Genomic DNA, 16,497 nt, shown 5'->3' on the forward strand with positions numbered 1-16,497 from the left:
TGTTACTAAGATTCAGCGTGTAACTGTAAGTCACGACATATGCTTCTTTCAAGGTTCATTTATATTGAAAGCGAAGAAGAATGCAATCACAATACAAGGGCCTTCCGGCTGATGGACGCAGCATGTATCTGTCACTGATCGTAAGACACAGCATTACAAGCTATATGCCCGAGTCACACAAACTAATATCATCCTTAGATATATCATTAAAAATTACAGATGGATTGGACTGTCATCGGGCTTTCATTAACACACGAGGCAGTGTCGGATTTACATATAGGCTTAGCAGGATGAATCCAAGGGTCTCAAAATCTAGGGTTCCTTCGGCCAAGGTGTGGTATAATATTTTGGACACTGGCATACATGTATGTCATCATCCTCGGATTTGCTCAAATTTATTGTGTCTAAAACACACTTCCATCTTCCTCTGGTTGAGAGGGGCCCCACAAGTGGAATAGCGTAGGTCCTCTTTTCATATAAATCTCAAACTGATATATCAAAAATATAGGAAGATGAAAATAACGTTTTCTGTTTGCTTGATTTTGACCCCGGAGATCTTTACTAAATAAAATAAATGATAATGTTGTATTGTCTTTGCTGCATTCTATTGACCATAAGCCGAAATAATTCGATTATTAATTTTATATTTTGTGTCTTTAGTTTTCATTTTTATAACGACGGTTGTTACCTTTCTTTGTCTGTAATACAATTATATTAATTGTGTATATATATACACCAACTATAAGAAGACTAGATAGATGATCTTTTGCGTACAATCAAGATCTTAAAATACAATAAATATAAAATTTATATTAACCAGCGGCTGCCAGGCAGGATACGCTCACATTTTCGAGAGATGGATAGAGAACAAGCTAAAAAAAAATGATTTTTCCTACAATCAAGGGCCATTATTCATGAAGTTACAATTTGATATACGCATATATCGAAAGGAACCAAGATCTTTGGGTTATAAACATGCATTTCGAGTTTCATCAAAATCGGATTAAAATTGTGACCTCTACAGGGTCCACAACCTAGATTTACCATATTTTTACACCTTTCGCGGACAAGCGGTGGCAATTTTGTCCGGCAGTTTTGGTTTGATTTTCAGGAAATTTATGGTGTTACGGTGATATATTCAAAAGAGCGTATTACTGAATAGCATAAGAATGACAATGTGTGCCATATCAATACTTTACCACACAAGTTTATATAATATTGTTTAAGCAGCATTTAGTAACACTATGGACCGTATATAGATGGACAGGCAACGAGTCCCGTTGGTTGGATTCTCTGCCACTCCCGCGAGACACGACAAGATCTCAATGTCAACGGCAAATCCAGCAATGTGATTTTTGACATTGCGGGATTTTATACATAATAATTTCTCGAACTCCTCCTTAGAATTTACGGTATTCTTATAGTTACACGGTAATGTTTCAACCCGATAAGTATTCCTATCCGGTAGTGACGAATTTCTCCAGTTAAAAACTTTGAAATATCCAAATGCAGCAGTTGAACATTCAGGTTTGATGATTAATCGTGCAGAAGTAATAATTAAAAGAGTGTTTTAGTAGGTTTGGTTTTAACGAAAACTCGACATGGTTTTTTTTCGGATTCACATGGGCGCGTCCGAAGTAAACAAAGACGATGTGTTGATACATTTACACCCCAATCATCAGTTAGTAGTCTATCTATGTATGGGTTGCAAGATTAATACAAATATTATGAATTGATTTATGTTTCGTTGCTTTTAAACTTAATACTGGTAATTGCTCGTGGGGAAGTAATTTTATTTTAGTCACGATTGTCAGGTCTATTTTTGCAGAGGCACATAATTCTAAAGGCTTCGCGGGCGTTGCCTGTCCATCTATACACGGTCCATGGTAACACGACACAATTATATGGAATACAAGTTACTTAGAAGTTCATTTCTGGCAACGTTTCGGCAAGAGTTCTCTCTTTTTTTATAAAGCAAAGTTATATATAATTTTGTAATCGAGACTTACACTGAGAACCACTTGGACAATATGTGGTAGTATCTAGACGTTCTAGATATCTAGCTGGGTCTGTAGTCACGACACATCTACCCCCTGTTAGACCATCTGCTATTGGTATTGTTACAGGACTGTTCTCTGGTAATACTATACTTCTATTCCAGTCGGTAAGCACGCGTTTCACATTAGAACCTACAGAAATTTTAAACCATATAAATATTGTGATGTCTTATAACAAATATGAAATTTTGAAAGCAATCTAATTAAAATACAGATCTATATTTCGTTTCGTTATTTTTATACTTTCGATAGCCTCTACTAGTACTACTAGACTGGACAACCTGCTCTAAATGACGTCAGGCTGATTCCTACGTCACTGCGCTATTCTGACTTCAATTCTATATTATGCAATTCTGACGTATTAGAGCGGGTTATCCAGTCTACCTCTACTACATGAAGATCTGACCGGTTGTAATAGAAGGTTGCGTCAGAGATCATACGAGCGGCTTTTTACCCTATGACGTGAAACATTTGATTAACCAATCAGCGTTGATGTTTTTGGTTGCTTGTTGCCCACAGTTCCGTGTACCTCACGCCAAAAACTCGCCGTAGCAGACCGTTTCATTTGCTAATCCTTCACATCATCTAGACCGTGGGTTATATAACAGATCTACCAGATCCTAGTTAAGTAAAGAAAAGTAAAACGAAATTTTGAACTATAAATAAACGAAACGAAATAGGATCTGTGTTTTAATCAGATTGTTTTGAAAGCCAGCTATGCTCTTTCATTGAATGTGGGATTAGCTCGCGACACTATTAAATATTTCGAATTATAGCGATAATTGCATTTTCTTTAAAGTCATATGTATTAAAATAAAGCCTTAAAATGCATGTTATCTTATGCACGGTCCTACCTTGTTAAAGAATAATCCTATTAATCCTATAATTCACAAGTGCCAGTTGCGAAATTGGCAAATATAGCATTTTCTTTTTGAAAATAAACAAGTTGACCCTTGATAGGATCATGGTGGCCAATTTCCAAGTGTTGTAATAATTCCTTTGATTATATAAAATTGATTTGACACCCTGAAGAGCAACGGATATAGAAATAATTATGCTCTGACTTTCTTAGAAAATATGAAATTATCGCATTGAAATGAGCTAAATTCTAGACTAACCTGGATCCATTGTTATAGTTCTTGTAACTGCTGGATTGTAAGGATCTGACATAGTAACATTTACTTCCTCGGGTTCACAAAATGTATTCATATTTTTCTTGGCTTTTATCACACCGTTGCCTAAACATGAAAACAGATGTTTCTAGTGCTTGGTCATTCAAATTTAAAGTTTACAAAGTAGCATTTTAGTATAATATAATAGTACATGAACCATATACCAAGGTATCAACTAAATCGAATGATAATTATTCTGGTTGAAAGGTTTTGATTTTGTTTAATATTCTTTACACATTCTGTTAGAAAAAAGGGATCGACAAAAACAAACCTACAGCTATTATTTGAAATAACACATAAAGCCTACCGTCGATAGAGAAGAATCCATTATCTGGTCGTTCTGTAATGGTAAATGTTAGTGTGTCACTCTCTGGGTCAAGTGGTTTCAAATCAAGAACAGCACCATTAGTTTGGGTGAATGTTGTAATAGTGTGACGTACTAAAATAGAAATAAAAAGTTGATTGGTATAATAATGTATCTACAATAATATACTTGGAATAGACCATTATTCCATTCGGGGGGGGGGGGGGGGTCAGGACTAACATCATTGTACAATTTTATTTCAATATTGCAATTGCGCGTAGGGGTCTTTAGCAGTGAGAGGAAACTGGAGGACCCGGAGAAAACCCACGAGGTTGGGGAGGCGACTCTACTCCATGTCACGTACCAATCGGTTTCACAATCTGTATAAGATTACTTGCCTTTATATGTTCACATGATCATTGGCTCGATAGCGCGTTCATTGTTTACATACCATACTTGTCCGACCAGAATGGTGTATTTTACTCATTATATACACAAAATGGGATTTATTTTTTTATCCGGATATACTTCAAAAAGCTTTATTTATTTTTCTAAATGCTCTAGAATTTAATTTGCAGGGGGAGAAAAGTTAATATTGTGAGAAAAATAATCCGCACCGAAGTCATCCCTTTCGGTGATTGTAGCGGCCTGGCGAATATTCACTTCTAATCAGTGTGGTCGCATACAGGCAGAGCATCGAAACCACGCTACTCAACTGACATGAGTTTCACGCGCACGCGTTTATCTACTAGACCACTGCATCTTCAGTAATATAGGTACGTATGGAGTAGATACATTTGAGGTGAAATTAATACTGTTTACATGGATTATTAATATAGTATTAAAAGTTTAACTGAGGGTCAATTGACACGCCAAAGGTTATGTGCGATTAGAGAAAATGAAATAACATTTTTGACTGAAAGCGACTCTTTGGTTATTGGGGTGAATTGTAGACCCATTATAAAATGTCGTCGTTTTATTTTTGATTTATAACACGGATAAACAAATCAAAACTGCAACAGTATGATGCTTAATGAAAACGGGTGGTATAAAGTGTACATGGTACACAGCAAAGGATAGGCATGCGTCTAATGACTTAAGGCTGTGCCGTTTGGACCAGAATCGATTATCGAGAGCGGTTGATCGTTCCTAGAATAGTGGCAACCGTTCAATGCTATTCATTTACTAAAATACATCTAAAGTATAAATTTAAATTTAACTATGAAATATAGATATTAATCAGGCTTTTCGTTTAAGTAAATTTAATTTCTCATAGGTTCCAAAGTTCACAGTGAGCTTTAAATGAAAAGAGTCTTTTTAACTCTTTTGCACTAGCCGGTGCAATGTTAAAGCCATAAGGGTCTATTTGTCGATATCACAGGTGATTGTGCCTTTTGTATTCGAAAAAGTGTCACCTTTAAAGGAACACAAACAACATATAATGCTTGTAGTATAACTTACTTCTTGCGTCTTGAAATCGTGGCGGGAAATTTGGAATTACTGTTATTTTTGATTTATAACAGGGATAAATAAATCAAAACTGCGCAGAAGTATGATGCTTTATGAAGGAGGGGTTGTATAAAGTGTACATGGTACACAGCAAAGTATGGACATGAATCGAATGACTTTATGGCTGTGCCTTTTAGACCAGAATCGATAATTGAGAGCTGTTGATCGTTCCTAGAATAAAAGTGTCAACCGTTCAATGCTATTCATCTACTATAATAAATCTAAAGTATAGATTTAAATTTAATTATTAAATATAGATATTAATCAGGATTTTCATTTAAGTACAATGAATTTCCCATAGGTTTCAAAATTCACAGTGAGCTTCAAGTGAAATGGGGTTTAACTCTCCTGCACCAACCGATCTTATGAATCTATTGAATCATAGCCGGTACAGTGTTTAAGCCATCAGGGTCTGTCGAATTCACAGGTGATTGTGTCTTTAGTATTCGAAAATCCTTGTATTATAACTTACTTCTTGCGTCTTGAAATCGTGGCGGGAAATTTGGAATTACCGTGAGACCGATGACCACTGCGATTTCAGTTCCACGACATGTCGCTGTGATCTGATAATTTCGAGATTTATCAAAATCTAATCGTAAATTATTCCTTGGTGCGTAATACAAATTATAGGTTCCTGTGCCTGAAACGAATAATAAAATAAAATAAAATATATATTTGAAACACCAGTAACAGAATTTTTAAGTTGGGGACAAGCCTGATGGTTGCTGAATTACAACAACGTCATTAGAAATTGTCATTGAAATTAAATAAATAAAATAATCATGTTTGTATGATAATTATAATTGATTGGAAAATGTTCAAATCTTCAAATTACCTACCGACAGGAATTACTCCAAAACACCCATTACATGTAGACGGGACTGCTGTTACGTCCAAGGCACTGGCACAAGTTATAAGCTGCGCGGTAAATTTGTTTAAGCCCTCTGCTGATTCACGCAAAGACCATTGGGCTTTTATTGTTATTATGTTCTGTTTAAAAATAAACATCCTCATTAAGTAAAGTAGTCAATAAATAAATAACCCAAAGGGAAACGTTGCTTGTTCTTTATAGACATTTCACATCACGGTCTATTACTATTAAAACTAAATATAAAGATTGTTTTGCAAATATATCGCATTATAATTACCCCCTTAAAATGCTAACATGCCTAAATAAAACTAAACATATTATACTTTTAGACCCCACCCTTTTTAAAAGAAAATATTTTGATCAGAATCGATCAATATATACATAATCATATAAGTTATGGCCATTTTGTATGTTTAGATAAATAATGATACATAATAATCAATTCATTAACGCCGGCCCGTACGAAAGTTTTATTTTTTTTTTATTATAATATTATATTTTATGTGCTTAATTACACAAAAGTAGCAAGTTTCATAAAGTAGTAGATATTTCTTCGAATGCATGAGGAATATAAAACACGGTATTTAAACTTACTAAACCAATAACAGGAGCATCCGCTGATTGTGAACTTACACCGCCAGACACTGGCTCCCTAGCCCCAGAAATGTCTGGGAAATATGTCCCTCATAGCACACTGTATAGTATATGCCCGTCCTCATTACCCCAGTCGGAGTAGAACAGTAGGACGTTAAACCCCATTTCATTTTAATTTAACTGAGATGATTTGATAAAAACAAAGAAAAAGAAAAAAACAAGATTATTAAAACAATGAAGACGAAGCTAATTTACAAATATAAATTGACAGACAAACTCAACTAAACTAAGAGTTTCTTGTCTGTTTAAATATGTAAACATGTTACGAAATAGTTTATTTGAATGGACACATTACTTACCAGTAAGAACATAAAACTAACAAGAAAATCTTTGAACATTTTCTGTGTTTTTAACATATCCAATTCTGTTAAATTTAAACACGTAATCCTATCACATCCAGTACAAAGCTTCTCTGATAAAACGTTGAAAAAAAATGTTTAATATGAAACGAATCGTTCTATTATTTTGGGTTGCGACAAAGTATGGTATTATTTAAATATATAAAAAGCATATACGTATATTTTATTATTAGATTGACAGTCAATACCCCCATATTGCATAAAATTTAAACAATTGCTAAATGGGAATTCTGTTGTTTGAATAAAACACGTTTACCAAATTGTAGCGTTGAAATGGCCAAGATCTTAAGACGTGCACACACCAAAGATTATATATCACTGACAATCCGACTTTGTGTCGCCGTTGATCGACAATTTTAGTCGAACGTACGACACGTTTTATAAAGGGATTCTAAAATCGTGTCGTGTGCTATAAGCATTTTAATGAATCAGGCAATAGAAGTCTGAGAATAATCGGTTGACGTGACGTGCTGATTAATTCAAATCAAAGACCCAACATGCCAGAACAGAGATTAAATATATATAGAGAGAAATGGGGTTCAACGTCCACTCGACACAAGCTAGGTCATTCGGAACTAACATATGGTTCAATTTTATTTCAATAATTCGCTTGCGCGTAGGGGTCTTTAGCAGTGGGAGTAAACCGGAGAACCCGGAGAAAACCCACGAGGTTGGACAGGCGACCCAACTCCTTGTCACGTACAACCGGGAAATCGAAACTACGCCAGTTGACTCAATGACATACCTTATGATATAGCGCGCACGTGCTAACCATTCGGCCATCCACCCCCACCCCCCTACGGCTGAAATAGGGGCAAAAGAGATCTATAAGGTGTATAACATTTTTGACAGTGTTATAAGCCTTTCTTTAAAGCAATGTGGTCAAAAACAACCGTCGTCTGCACCATCGGCGCTGCAAAATTGCTTTCAAACACTCTCATCTTTCGTTAGTCTTGGGTTGGGCAATGGGAGGGGGCTCATAAGTGGAATAGCCTTGAGTCTCTTTCTAGGGATTTTTTTAAAAAAGAAATGCCAAGGTTTGCTTATTTACATAATAAAAACAGCCTGTACATTATGTTACATGTGAAAAATCTAGTTTTTGTGCCTTATTGTTTTTATTTTGTCGGTCTTTGCAATTGAATGGCTGAGCTCCCCTTTAATGTCTATTTATTGTGACGACGTGTTTGTTGTGTCCTTAAATTCTGAAAGCCTTTCCCTTTAGTTAAGGTGATACAATAGCTTGTTTTTGTTATTTGTTAGCCAACATATTTATTTTAAATGACATAAAATATACTACCATAGATCTATAGCATAATTCAGTAAAAGTTTTAGTAGGCGAGGCAAAGAAAACTGTCAAACAATCTATAAAGCAAACAATGTCATGAAATATGGTTTAACGTTCTTCTGTTCTGCTCCGACTGGTCTAATGAAAACGGGTATAAGCCATACAGCGAGGAAGATTTGTCCGGGCAGCGGTGCCACGGTCTACACTTATAGAATTCCAACTGCCAAGGGACTTTTTACGTGCACGCCAATGTGCACATGGAACCTCTGCTGTTTGTCCCATCTGTTTGTCAGGCGCTCCGTCCTGCACCATTGACAACTGGAAACCAACACCGGGAGCGAACCCATGACCTCAAAGATAGCGAGCCAGCATCTTACACATTACCCACCGAGGCTAACAGAACACAGACACAAAACAATTTTGAAATAATTTCCGAATCTTTGAATTTAGTATGTACTTCTCGGACGGACAGGCCGTGCGGATATTTGAACAATGGACTGGTTTCGGCTATGCAGCACATGGGTAGCTAAGGTGGATAAAAAATAACTGCCCAAATTACTTTTATGATAAATAATGGACCGATCTAGGTGAAAAATGCCCGCGTCGGTTTTAATACCTAGTCCAATACTGCGTCTAGGATATGCACAGAAAACAACGGTAATTTCTTATGAATGAATTGGCTTTATAAGGGTGCCACGGTGGCTCAGTCAGTCTGGCGCTCGCTCACTAACCTGGAAGATCCGTAGTTCGATGTTACGGTACGTCGAGATCTTCTAGGAGTTTCCTCTTGTCCGTTGTACGTATCACGGTATAGCAAAGAACGGAATCTCGTAATTCGGATGGGACGAAAAAACGAAGTCCCGCAAGCACATAATAGAACGATTGGAATTGACAATTGTAATATCCCTTATCGGACACGTCTTCATTAGCGAGATTGGTGCAGAAATGTAGGACGTTAAATGCCATTTCATTGCATTTAATAAAGCTTATATTCCACGAGAAGGTGATCGGAATGTCGCACAAAACTGATTAATGCAACCTATAAGCGTCTTTAACGTGCACAGGAGATCTACAAAAGTTTGCGTACAGAGAGTGGATTTCTTTCGTCTGACAATCTTCTATATTTAAAACGTCATATTAAAATGATTGACAGGTTATTGACGTGCCCTTTAACACACGCCAAGATATCTTTATGCGATATTGGAACAAGTTCAAATTATGGTTTTTGTTATGTACCAGACAGGCCAAATTACTGACCTAATCAAAATAATGTTGCTTTGGAAAGTACAGAAAGTAATAAATCAACCCGAATCATTTCTTAATTTTAGTAATTTAAACCTTTTTAATGTGGTTCTTCCCTACTACTCAAGGTCTCATTAATTTTAATCAAACATTATTTTGTAGGATTCAGACCATAATGATATTCAACCATATCTTCTTCATTTACAGGCTACACCGAGACGAGACGGTTTTTCCACTCCAAAACTATACATTTTAACCGAAATGACATTTGATGAAAATCAATGAGTTGGAATATTCTAATGAACTACATTGGAAGCCCTGATAATTCATCAAAAAGTTGGCCTTAGCATTACTGAACAAGAATAAAATCTTATAGTGTGCAGTCACGTTTTACATATTGCAATTTGTAATCGATGTGGCAGAAACAACAGAAGTAGACACTTTCAAGATAAATATAATTGTATGACATTGTTTATTTATATGGCTACCAGAATAAATTATAAACATAGTTTTGCATATTGTGACATGTAAACCATGTGACAGAGAAATGAAATGAAATGAAATGGAGTTTAACTCCTACTGTTCTGCTCCTAACCTGGGCTAATGAAGACGGGCATACGCCGAACAGTGTGCTATGAGGGAAATTTTGCCCGGACAGCGGCACTACGGCCTACTCTTATATCGAATTCCAACTGCCAAGGGATCTTTTACGTGCACGCCAATGTGTACACAGGACCTCGGTTTTTCGTCCCATCCGAATGACTAGACAGCTTTCCTTGTCAGCCCCTCCGTCCTGCATCACTGACAAGGGAGAACCACGCCGGAAAATCTGGATGAACTTTCTCGGCCAATGCAAGGATCGAACACCCGACCTCCAGGCTAGGGAGCTAGCGTCTTACCCACTTAGCCATGTGATCCCCATGTGACAGAGAAAGAGGTAGCATAATAATAGTATTAAATTAATCAGTATAGCCATAGTTTAAAATGTAAGTAGAAAATTAATCTAAACTTTCTGGCTTTTTCTGACCTCCTGGTAATCAATTCCTTTTATGTACAGTTCGATTTACACTTGATATTCTCTGACTTTCTCATATAACTATAACCACCTTTCATCTTCAAAGGAATTATCATTGACATGAAAATAGCTTGTGTTACAGCTCTCTACCTCAGCCTGTAACAATATCAGATCTATATATTTTGCATCACTTCTAGATTCTTCAAGTCTTTGTTACAGATCAACCAGGGCAAAGATTTCTATGTAAAAATCACATTTGGAATATGCTTAGCTAAATCATCACATTGACATGTAAAGTCTGTAGACCTTGGTAATGTCCTTTAAACATGCATTATGCAAGAGCTAAATCTGCCTATTGCAGGTCTTTCTTTAGGCCTGAAATGTTTTCTAAAGTATTAATTAGACATTAATTAACTGATCCAGGCCTTAATCAACTCTCGATGGCATCAGATTTCTTCGATATTAAATAGATTAGAATGGTTCAGCGATACTTTGATTTAATCAAATATAGAGGACCGAGACTTTGCTTCGATCAACCAGTACGGTGGTTGAAATTATTGCACACGTCTGTCAAACCTTCAAAGGCTAATATCTTTGCTTGCAATAGAGTAATTTGAATGAAATTTTCAAATTATTCATTTTACATCATCTACTTTTGAACTATTATAGCAAGAATGGCTAGTTCTTTATCTAAATCTTACATAATGTATCTTTAAACATGCTTCCCTTACTTTTTTTTGTTGCAATAAATAATTCTAAACTCTTTGATAGATTAAAGGTCTTACGGAAGGTTATTTTCATACTATTAAGAGTAGTATATTATTTCCATGAGAAAACTAGAACCAATTTCAAACTGACAATAGTATAAACCATCTCCATAAATCAGAATAAATGTCATATATAATAATGAATTATGTTTATTATTTACACATGAATACAAATATTTGCTAAGAGATATAATTGTCGATTTTAGTGCTCTATCAAACAACAGGATCCTTAAAATAAAGTTTAGGTTTTCATACACAAGGCCAGTGACATTTTTTACAAGAATTATACAAAATGTTTCCAAAAATATAAAATTGGCACCATATTTTGTGTTCTTTATTTTAGGTTTAGCATTGTACTTGAGTTGACAGCAAAGGGGGACAACTCTTAAATTTTACCTCAAGGTATGAACCAATCATCCATATGTACATGTATGGTATATTTTTTCACATTACTGTAAAGAAACATTATAATTCTCGTATCAAACAAATGATAAGTTTGTACAGAAAACATATCACTTAAGTCGTTTCTTATCGCTCTTAGACCTTTGTCCACCTTGTCGCTTTTTCCTTTCAATAAATCGACGCAAATCTTTGTTTTCTTCTAAATTATCTGCTGTTACTGTTTGATCACTACGGCAACCACTAACAGGACATCTACAAAACAAGAGCAGATACATTTTGTTAGAATACATGGAATGTGTGCAAAATACAGGGGTATATTTATTTTTTCTGAAATATATGTTAAGACTTCTCATGACTTGTGGTGTACTTTTGTATTAACCCGATATAGCTAGTGACCGCTACAGATCCAACTTTCCTCTTCAAGAAATCTACCTGGTATTCCAAAATATTGCAAAACGATTTGGGGCTGCCATTCAATTTGGGCACATCAACCTAAAATGGCTGTTCATATTACGTTATATACAGATAACTTTCGTCTGTTTTCAGAATCTGAATTAACTATGTCAGTGATGAAACCTAGTATTTTCTCACGCAGTTCAGACAGCAATAATCAGTACACCCCTCAAAATAGCGAGAGAGAGAGAGAGAGAGAGAAAAATGGGCTTTAACGTCCACTCGACACAAACTAGGTCATTCCGGGACTAACATATGATTTAATTATATTTCAATAATTCGCTTGCGGGTAGGGGTCTTTAGCAGTGGGAGGAAACCAGAGGACCCGGAGAAAACCCATGAGGTTGGACAGGCCTCACAATAGCCCTTTATCTTTAATTATACGTTTATTAGTTATGTATGCACAAACTTGAGGCGAGCCACAGAACAAACTATAGAGATATGAATCCAGGACATTCTGTTATGCTCACTCCCAAAATATCTAGACCTACCTTGCTTTATGTTTCCGTTTTGAAATATATTCCATAATTCCTTCCTTTTCATAATTATGACCACAGATTATGTTTCGGACAGGGAAGGTCATTTCTTGTCCAGTATACGGACATTTGGTTACCACATTTTGTTGAGTCATCTCTACATCAAGATCTTCATCTTCAGTTGTTAAGGCTACCATGTCTGTGTTGTCTTCTTCTGGAATTTTACAATTAAATGAAATGAAGTTAAAATTACAGTCCTGCTTTTGTATACGACTTGGTTAATGAAGACAGACATACCTCATGCAGTCTGCTATAAGAGGAATTTTGCCCGGTCACTGGCGCTACGGCATACTCTTGTTTCAAATTCCAACTGTCACTGAACCTTGAAGTTTTTGTCCCATCCGAAAAACAATTAAATGAAATAAAAGACTAAATACTGTTTACCCGTTACTGATCACATCTTTGTTATTTTATCAATAGCCAATTGCTTTAAATTTACTTATGTGGATTACTATAGTTGTCATGGAGTGGGGTTTAATGTCTCAGTACCATAATACTTGAATCATTTTGAGACAAACATATGGTCAGTTTTACAAAATGGAGGGTAGTAGAATTTTGCCCCGACAGCAGTAATTACATCTTTATCTTCTTATAACAACTACCAATTGTTCTTTAGGTGCAATGTGCACACAGATGGACAGGGTAAATAAGCTAGTGCTTTATATATTTGATTTACAGACTTATTGCCACTGGCAATACAGATGTATATCGTAAATTGACGAAAAACTAGGTTGAATGGCAGCACATATGTACACCTTTGTATTTTTGTTCTTCGGATACACCAATAAAAAAAATTGTTTTCTAATTCTTTGGAAAAATTACCTAGTTAAAAACAAAAGTAGGCCTACTTGGAACCTTTTCCTGAAATTTTCCAATTTTTAAAATTTGAAATATTTGTTCTGAAGTAAATTGCTAGGCCTGAAGTATCATAACTCTCAGATTTCTGCTGGAAATTGTCGAGCATACATATGGTCAAGTATCTAGAACTTACCAGTATTTCTCACTTCCTGTATTTTATCTATCAAGTCCACATACTTCTCGTGATTTTGGAAGACACTGTCATCATTTTGAGTTTTCAATTCTTGTATGTGAGTGTCAAGTATTTCTTCAAGATCTTTTATTTCAGCACCTTTCTCAACCTGTGTAATAAAAAAGAAATTTAACAAAATATAATCTGCATTTAAGATGCTTGAAATAAAGATAAAGTTTGATCATATTATCATTCTTATAAAAGATTGCCAAATTAACAACATAATTAAAACACAGATAAAATGTAAAGACATTTAGATGGGACGAAAAACCAAGGCTCTTTGTACACACTGGCGTGCAAATAAAAGAGCCCTTGATAGTTGGAATTAAAATTCCATATGGTGTATGCCTGCCTCCATTAGCCAAGTCAGAGCGGCCCAGTCGGAGCAGAATTATAGTCAGGACCGTAAACTACATTTCCAACAGATCATATTTGGGTTTTTTTGTGTAGCGTTCAATTTATTTAGAGCTGGAAAGCTTTTAATACTCTGTTTAATGTCGAGGATTAGCCAACTGCCAGTTTAATATTACTTTATTCAGGGTGTGCATGGTTATCAGGGAGATTGATGTTATTACAATATCTCTGCTAATTTGTATTAATGATCTTAGTAACTTCTAAATATTCGTAATTATGGCTGGATAGACAGCCCAGATATTAGTTTATAAGATATAGATAAAGAGCTGGTCCTTCTTACTATAATAGTTGATAACAAGTGGTGTCATGCAAGATACACCCATATTTTGCAAGAGATGGAGAGAGAACAAGCTAAAATAATAATGTGATTTTTTATTCAATCCCGTGCCATAATCCAGGAAGATATCGTCCGATATGTGCTAATATTTAAAGGAACCAAGATCTTTAGGTTATAAACTTACATTTCAAGTTTCATTAAAATCGGATAAAAATTGTGACTTCAAGTTCTTGAGGGTCCACAACCTTAGTATTATACATTTTTAACCTATTTGTGTACAAGGAGCAGCCAGTTTTGGTCCGATTTTCACAAAATTCAAACTCAATCATCATTATTGTGTAGCGGTAAAATAATTGAACACTTTTTAAATCAGATAAAAATTTTGACCGCTAGGGGTACCACAAGCTAAAAACAAGATTTTTCGAAAGATCAGGAACCATAATCAAGAAAGTTGAGGTCCCATATGCGCGAATATCGAAAGGAACCAAGATTTTGGGGTTATAAACATACAAATTATAAGTTTCATATAAATCGGAAAAGAGAGAGAGAGAGATAGAGAGAGGGGTCCACTCGACACAAACCAGGTCATTTTGGGACTAACATATGGTTCAATTTTATTTCAATAATTCGCGTAGGGGTCTTTAGCAGTGGGAGGAAACCGAAGGACCTGGAGAAAACCCACAAGGCCGGACAGGCGACCCTACTCCTTGTCACATACAACCAGGGAATCGAAACCACGCCAGTTGACTCAATGACAGACCTTCTGATCCAATGCGCACGCATTAACCATTAAGCCACTCAACCTCCCGGGTAATATTGGGGTTGGGCTGTTGCGATATTATTACCTGCTGTTTAACATATTTAACTGATTCTATAAATTGTTTAAAATCTCTTTCCATCCGTATATAGTCTAACATTACATCCTTCAATGTTTCTTCACAATTAACATCTACAAGTATAAAGAGAAGTTTTTTAAGATTCTGAAGGAAATTTTGGAATTAAATTTTCATTTCAATGATTCAGTCTCCCAAATAAATCTCTAGATTTACCAGGCAGGTCATTGACAAAAACGGGAGAACCCCCTAAAGTACTCCATGTATTGTAGGCAATGTACCATACAAAAACAGGTTCTTTAATGGACATGTGTCAACACTGGATAGTCCTGGAGAATCTTTAGCGTTCCAGTGCCTTATACACTGAGCCACTGTGGCTCCGAGAAAAGATTAAATTTCATAATAAATAAAATTTGTTCCCATTAAAATTAAATGTGTAGGCCTACAAGAAATTATTTTTCGATTTTTTTTTCTACTCCTTGCGTCTTCTACACTGAGCCACTGTGGCTCCGAGAAATAATTAAACTTTATAATAAATCTGATTTGTTCCCATTAAAATTAAATGTACATGTACAACACAAGAAATACTGGCTTATTTATACATGTAACTTCCTTAACTGAACTAAGCCGCATTGAAATAAAGCTTAAAGGAGCTAAGTCGCTAATATTTGGGACCTAGAAATTGACACAAATGTAATATGAATGTATATAAATTGATTTTACATTCAATCGTTTCTGTAATTTCTAATTGTAGCTACAGCACTCTTTGCTACTTTTGTTTACCTTTTTCATAGTCACCAAAATCACTCGCAACGTCAATCGTCATTTCCATGCCAACTGAGATGTACGATTCCACCTGCTTCATCACATTCACAGCTTGATCAACAACGGCAAAATGGGACATGTCTGTTCGAGGCATTTTTCTAAGGTTGTGGTTAACTAGTTAGTTAAATTATTTCGTTAATTTCAGACAGTTTTCCAACTAAATTGACTTTACTTTTGGTTTTCCGCTGTTTGTCCACATCCGGTTGTAGCCACTCGGCAAACCTTGGTAATTCCGTTACTCTACATACTGGAATCTGCTGAGGTTTGCCGAGTGCGGTTGCAGTCTCTTTCATGTCCAGAAAGTTAAAAAATTTCGTTAATTTCAGACAGTTTTCTAACTAAATCGACTTTACCTTTTTTTTTATATATTTATATATTTCTATGTATACATCATCTTTCCGTAATCTTGAGTATTGAAATGAAATAAAATGGGGTTTAATGGCCTAGTAGGTCTGCTATTCTGCAGCGACTGGGCTAATGACCACCGGCATA

The 16,497-nt window shown here is 35.6% G+C and overlaps 2 protein-coding genes across 6 annotated transcripts in view; both read right to left on the reverse strand.

The window, feature by feature from the left end:
• LOC126827504 (cadherin-related hmr-1-like) overlaps nucleotides 1-7,048 on the reverse strand; it is a 92,929-nt gene extending 85,881 nt beyond the window's left edge. For 2 of the 5 annotated variants that reach the window (XM_050557062.2, XM_050557055.2), the window contains exons 1-6: nucleotides 6,867-7,048; nucleotides 5,882-6,032; nucleotides 5,515-5,682; nucleotides 3,537-3,668; nucleotides 3,176-3,295; nucleotides 2,010-2,189 (exon numbers count right to left, since the gene is read on the reverse strand). In XM_050557062.2, coding sequence (XP_050413019.1) covers nucleotides 2,010-2,189; nucleotides 3,176-3,295; nucleotides 3,537-3,668; nucleotides 5,515-5,682; nucleotides 5,882-6,032; nucleotides 6,867-6,923 — 808 coding nt within the window. In that variant the 5' untranslated portion in view covers nucleotides 6,924-7,048. Of the gene's footprint in view, nucleotides 1-2,009; nucleotides 2,190-3,175; nucleotides 3,296-3,536; nucleotides 3,669-4,994; nucleotides 5,032-5,514; nucleotides 5,683-5,881; nucleotides 6,033-6,866 lie in introns of those variants that run through there. The other 3 variants (XR_008787707.1, XM_056099867.1, XM_056099886.1) reach the window with 3 other exon arrangements.
• Nucleotides 7,049-11,369: 4,321 nt separating this feature from the next.
• On the reverse strand, nucleotides 11,370-16,215 carry LOC126827663 (E3 SUMO-protein ligase NSE2). The gene is made up of 5 exons (XM_050557117.1): nucleotides 15,964-16,215; nucleotides 15,193-15,296; nucleotides 13,618-13,765; nucleotides 12,582-12,780; nucleotides 11,370-11,889 (listed from the first exon to the last, which is right to left on the reverse strand). The coding sequence occupies exons 1-5, from the start codon at nucleotides 16,097-16,099 to the stop codon at nucleotides 11,748-11,750; spliced, it is 729 nt and encodes a 242-aa protein (XP_050413074.1). The 5' UTR covers nucleotides 16,100-16,215; the 3' UTR covers nucleotides 11,370-11,747.
• Between the last annotated feature and the right edge of the window lie 282 nt (nucleotides 16,216-16,497).

Source organism: Patella vulgata, chromosome 1, assembly GCF_932274485.2.
Source record: "Patella vulgata chromosome 1, xgPatVulg1.2, whole genome shotgun sequence".
Lineage (NCBI taxonomy): Eukaryota > Metazoa > Mollusca > Gastropoda > Patellidae > Patella > Patella vulgata.